The 6239-nt window shown below is 36.1% G+C and overlaps 1 protein-coding gene and 1 non-coding gene across 2 annotated transcripts; both read right to left on the bottom strand.

The window, feature by feature from the left end:
* Window positions 1-1303: 1303 nt before the first annotated feature.
* On the bottom strand, window positions 1304-1499 carry LOC133285638 (U2 spliceosomal RNA). The gene has a single exon (XR_009748029.1). It is a non-coding gene; the product is annotated as a U2 spliceosomal RNA (small nuclear RNA).
* A 1029-nt stretch (window positions 1500-2528) lies between these two features.
* On the bottom strand, window positions 2529-4557 carry LOC133285637 (pentatricopeptide repeat-containing protein At5g66520-like). Its single transcript, XM_061482885.1, has one exon. It carries the CDS (start codon window positions 4499-4501, stop codon window positions 2657-2659), a length of 1845 nt encoding a protein of 614 aa, XP_061338869.1. The 5' UTR covers window positions 4502-4557; the 3' UTR covers window positions 2529-2656.
* Window positions 4558-6239: the final 1682 nt, after the last annotated feature.

The following is a 6239-nucleotide window of genomic DNA, read 5'->3' as shown; positions in this document are numbered from 1 at the left end:
TCACAGCTTTGATTCTAGTATCAGTTAAAAGTTTCTCTCTCTACTTTGGTAGAGTGAAAATTTTGTGAATTCTACTGAGTACTTCAGTCCCTTGAACTTTAAGAGCTATCATCACAGGTGTAGTTTCCTTGTAAATCTTATACCTATTATTATACTTATCTTTTTTTCTGGACCTCTTCTGTTTTGGTTTTTTTTTTTTGCTGGTTTTATCTATAGAGAGATTTGATACATTTGCTGTTTTTGACAGGGACTGATGCGTATCTCCATTTGTCTCGTTTGGGAGATTCACAAGAACCTTTGCCCTGAAAGTAGAGGCTGCTTCCATTTCAGTCATTCTCCAAGTCACTCTAAATATTTTGTATAGAAAAAACACTGTAACTATAGCAGCTGAGATCCAGAATTGTTTGTAACTCTATAATGAAATTCTAATTTCCTAAATAATTTCATAAAATTATATATCGACAAATAAATTATAAATTACTGCAATTTCATGGCTTACATTTTAAATTATGTTTCTCTTAAATTTTGTAACCCTCTGTCCAAATCCGTTGATAAAAAACGGGGGAATTAAAATTTCTGCAGAATTTACAATCTTCAACGGTAGTAATTTCATCAATATGGACACTGATGATCAAATACTAGCATATCCCTGTAGTCTTATACAAGAACAATATCCATTGAAGGAAACAGTTCATATCCCTTAATAATATGATTTATAACATAATCATAAACGTTTGAGATGTTTGATTGGGTTGCTGTTACAAACCTTCCAAGCATCTGATTCTTTGTGAATTGTGATGCGAAGAGATTTTTCCTCCTTGATTGTCTTTCAGGAAACCATGAGCAACCCCACTGATAGTGTGCAAATTAATTTTATTTTCACTAGTCGGAGTCGGAGTTAATAAATTTTATTTCTTTCAAATACAGAATAATGAAATTATGTATATACTATTAAGATAATATTAAAAATTAAAATCAGTTTTGATTAAAATTATAAAAAAAAAAACTATTTACAGAACACCTTTTTGTTTTTAATTACTACGACCATACATTTACACCAAGATTTTATCTATCATACGCTATCGCTAAAATCAATTGCAAAGAATAAACAAAATTTACAAAAAGATCAGTAATCAAATATTTAGAGATAAATTCCAACCCCATTAAAGATTAAAAAACATGTTCGCCATTCTAAATCACCCAGTTGGCATTAAAGATTAAAAAACATGTTCGCCATTCTAAATCACCCAGTTGGCACAAACACCAGAGTTTAACTATAGGCGTAATATTTCGAACTTGATTGGTGGGGTGCGCCAGGCCCGTGCAGCAGTGCAACGCATGGGCGACACTCGAGTGACCCAGCAGCAAGCTACTGTGATGGCCACTCCCCCTCAAGAAATTAATTTAATATCATGTGAACCAATGGTCCACGTATCAGATATTAAACTGATAAGAACAGATACTACACTTGATCTTAGCCAAAAGGCCGAGAAAGGTATGCGTTTAACATTGTAGGAGCTTCTTTTTATAGCGAGTTCTTCCGTAATTGTATTCTCCTCTCAGCGATGTGGGACTTTATCACGAGTACTTCAGCACTCTGCACCTAATAGCCTCTCTATCTATGCCCATCCAAGTGAACAAATCTTGTTCAAACCTATTAATGAAGCGAGGATAGCTACTCGGTTCAAGCTTGTTGCTGCATAGCAATAGTAATTTCAACGAATTAGTGAATGAATATGGACAACATGTTGTGTGTGTTGAGACTGGACGTTCTTGCTCTGCGTGCAAGCGTGAAAGAACAATTCCTCTTCTCCAGAACAGGGTATTTAAAAATGTAGTAGTCAAATTTAATTCCTTGAATCTTAAAAAAATTTCGTATAAAAATCCATGGCCCCTCCTGAATCAAAATTTACCCACCAATTTTAGTCCCCCCATCAACAGTTACCTTCCTGTAGAATACTCCGCGACCTAATGATTCAAATGGTTGAACAGCTTCGTAATGAAGAATGAGGGACATAAGAGTTTTAGAGTTATTCACTCACACACACAAATTCACAACCCTTTACAGCTTTAAGCTAAATCCCATGTACCTGATTAATTGATTCCCTAAATATTCAATTAATGGTGAGATTACTAGCTGGGAGCAAACTCTTCATCCTCCTTTACATATGTATACTTCCATATAGGCATATTTTGGCCCATATCAGGCCGAATATTTACATGACTTAGAAAACATAGCTCCCTTTGTCTCCTTGGGCTAAAGTAGGTATGCTCTATATGGAATAGTAAGCTCAACTGCATGGTCCAAACTATGCAACTAGCGGGATATAAGATCCAACCAAGAACCTGGGTGCTTCCAAGTTCCAACAACCTTCTTCCAGTGTCTTCAAAGAGGGAAACGATTCAACACAAATTCACCGAATTATGGAGCACAGATGTGATCGAGCATGACAATTGTAATCTGTATAAGTACATAAATGCTAAGCTTACACATTCTTCAACAGTTGCACTTTGATTAATATGGGGACACTGATGATTTGATACAGAGATATATGTGAAGCATGCTGCTTTGCTTTTGGGTACACGTGAGATACAAAATTTATACATTAAAAAAAAAAAAAAAAAAAAAAAGAGCCTGTAACTAATTGCAAATTAGTTACCAATAGTCTTTACAAGAACATTCTCCTTTGCTAAAATGGTGGAAACGGTTCCTGTCCCTTATTATTATATTACAATCATAAACCTTCGAGATCAGTTTACATGCTTGGTGACAATCTTTACAAACCCTCAGATTCTTGGTGATACGAAGGGTTTCTCCTCGTTTAGTCTTTAACAAACCATAAGCAATTGCAAGTTTCTCACTATGGTAAAAAAGGGGATTCTCCCTTTCTTCCTCAACAAGATCATGTAACACACCATCAGTGACAGGAACATAACCAACCAACCTGATTGATTCCAACATCTCATCAACTTTGGCATGTATTTCTTTAGCTAGAGGATGAGCCCTTCCCCCTGCAACAAACTCATTAACAATGCCCTCCATTTCAATCATGGAAAAGCCCGGTGCCTTCTTCACTCCCCTATCATTCATTAATTTCCTCACACTAGCAACTTCTTCCCATTTACCACAATTTGCATATATATTAGCTAGTATTACATAACGCCCACTATTTCCAGGCTCAAGTTCAATCACTCTCTTACCCACCTGCTCTCCTAACTCGAAGTTTCCATGGATTTTACAAGCTCCAAGAAGGGCACCTAAAACACCGGCATCAGGAGTCACGGGCATCTCATCTATGACCTTTCTTGCTTCATCTAGCCTTCCATCCCTAGCAAGCAAATCAACCATGCAACCATAATGCTCCCTGGTGGGCTCAATGCCATGAACATCAGTCATGTAACGGAAGTAATGACGCCCTTCCTCAACCAATCCCGAATGAGCACATGCTGTGAGGACATTCACAAAAGTGATGCTGTCAGGGGCAATCATTTCTTTCTCCATCTCCCTAAAAAGCCTAATGGCATCCTCTCCTCTCCCATGCATTGCAAGCCCTCCAATCATGCAATTCCATGAAGAAACTCCTTTCTCCGGCAACCCATTAAACACTTGAAACGCCTTCTCCAAACAACCACACTTACAATACATGGCAACAATGGTTGTAGCAAGTTTTGAGTCCAACTCAATCCCACTCCTCTCAACGTATCTATGTATCCACTTCCCTTGTTCTAAAGCACCGAGTCCTGTACAAGCAGAAAGCATGCTAGCAGCCACAAACTTATCCAACTCCACCTTCTCCCGCCGCATCCTATGAAACAAAGCAAACGCCTCCTGAAAACGATTGCTTTGGACAAAAGAAGCAATCATGGCATTCCAAGAAGCAGAGTTCTTGTGGGGCATGAGCTCAAAAACACGGAAAGCCTCGTCCACAAATCCCCACCGAGAGTACCCAGAAATGATGCTGGTCCAAGACACAACATTTCGAACAGGCATTTTATCAAACACCTTCCGGGCTTCATCCAAGGAACGAAAACTAACGTAAACGTGAATCAGATTATTAAGAGCAAAGACGTCAGCTCCAAACCCGAATTTGAGAACATGGGCATGAAGCTGTTTTGCTTGGTGAGCCGAACAAGCCCTTATAACGGAGGGAAAAGTAAAACTGTTGGGCGTGAGAGATTGTTCCAACATGTGGGTGTACAAGAGAATGGAATTGAAGGGGATTTGGGAGTGCAGATAGGCTTTGATTAGAGTATTGTAGAGAAAGGTGTCTGGGTTGGGAATGGTGGAGAAAACCCTGAGAGCGTAGTTTAAGTCGCCGTTTTTGGAGAGAGAGCAGAAGGTGATGATGCGAGACATGGCATGGTTGTCGGTGGAGAGACCCATGCGAAGGAGTAGGGAATGGTGTTGCTTCAGTTCCGCCATGGTTGAACATGACTCCACCGCCCCCAGAATTGGGGTTACACTCACCCATGGGCATGGCTGAACCAAACAACTACTCATTCTCTATATCTTCTTTTCTCATTTAGTTCCTAACGAACGAACAATCAAGGGGTGTATTGGATTGAGAGTTGAAAATGGTTTATATACTCATCCAGGACCCTTCCTTGCTGGAGAGTAATTAGGCTTCAGGTTGGATAATATAAGATGTAACTATATTAAAAAAGGGTTTTATTATTCTCCTTCAACATAAGATAGGTATCTTATGTTGTAGAGATAAAATGGGTGGGTCCCACCATTACAAGAAAAAAAAAAAAAAAAAAAAAGGTGAGATGCGGAAATCAAAGTGAGAGAGTAGGAGAGAAGTAATCTTATGCAAAAGGAGAGTAATATTTCCCATTAAAAAATTGGGTTTAACTTTTCTTACGTTGAAGGATTGTTGGAGAGAAAAAAAGTAGAGAGAAGTTAAATGTGAGTCTCATATTTTATATTAAAAAAGAAAAGAAAAATTATTTGGCACGGAAAACGAATTTGTGTAGGAAAATGAGAGTCTCTCATGTGGCATGAGAGTATTATTTTCCTAAAAAATTTCATAATAAAAAGTGGGGCAGCGAAGATTAATTTGTGACAATCTAAGGAATAAAGAATTAATTCAATACAAAAGCTAACTTATTAAATGATATTATATTAATGATTTTATATATTTCTAATAACGTATTTCATAAAAGAGTTCATTGGACTTGAAAAGTAGATGATGCATTAGGCTCAATCTATCTGTAGTAAGAAATTTCATCAAGAAAATGGGGGCGGGAGGATTGAATCTGGGACATCGAGACTCTAATATCATGTAACGAATCAAATTAACTCAAAAGCTTAAACTATTAGTTGAGAGTGCATCAATGATTTATGTACTTCTCTAACATGCCCTCTCACACAATAGCCCATTGGCATAAAGGGTGGATAATGCGACCACTACCTATACAAAGAAATTTCACAAGAGAAAGTGAAGGACGGTGAAGATCGAATAAATGATACCCTGGTATCATGTAAAGAACCAATTCAACTTAAAAATGTAAGTTATTAAGTGAGGGACATTAATAATTTATATACTTTAGTAACAGATACAATAGATGGAATAATTCGTAATTATGATAGAGACTAAAATATCTAAATATAATTCAATAGTAAAGGTATAATTAAAAAATATATATGGATTAAGAAGAGTAAAAATATATCTCTAAAAAAACTCTTTCCGGAAACTTTAATTTTTAATTTATTTTATCTCAAGTAAAACTCTTTTTATATTTCTAACAAAAAAAAAACACGGTTCCTACTTTCTTCTCTTACAAAAAAAAAGTCATTTTTTGGTCCTCTACAGTTCTAATTCTTTGAAAATGTGGTCCCTCATAAATTCAATGAACACTCAATTTAATCCCTGAAAAAGAAATAATAGAGGTATTTTTTTTTGTAAAGGACAAAAGTGAGGACCGTATTTTTCTGTTAGAAACTTAAAAGCGACTTTACTCTTTTATTTATTATAAAAATAATTTTTGATTTGCTTGTGTTCCTTGGTGGGCTCAATGCATGAAAATAAGTCATGTAATGGAATTCAAAAATGGGATGTTTGGTAAGTAGATTTTTTTTTAGATAACCAAAAACGTGATAACGAGTTTCTAAGAAAATTATGTTTGATATCATATTTTAAAAAAAATATTTGGAAAAATGATTTTTCTGATAATTCATTTTATGTGTGATCTGGATAATTATTATAAAAATACAAGGCTCAAATTAAAAATCTTTA

The sequence above is a fragment of the Gastrolobium bilobum genome, unplaced genomic scaffold (assembly GCF_033153095.1).
Source record: "Gastrolobium bilobum isolate Gb01-03AN ecotype WA unplaced genomic scaffold, APGP_CSIRO_Gbil_v1 utg11264, whole genome shotgun sequence".
In the NCBI taxonomy this organism is placed as follows: Eukaryota; Viridiplantae; Streptophyta; class Magnoliopsida; order Fabales; family Fabaceae; genus Gastrolobium; species Gastrolobium bilobum.
Note: the sequence above shows the minus strand (reverse complement) of the source record. Positions and strands in the feature narration are given on the sequence as shown.

What these genes read in the sequence shown, in the direction of transcription:
- LOC133285637 (XM_061482885.1), bottom strand. Translation starts at nt 4,501, where the DNA reads ATGAGTAGTTGTTTGGTTCAGCCATGCCCATGGGTGAGTGTAACCCCA.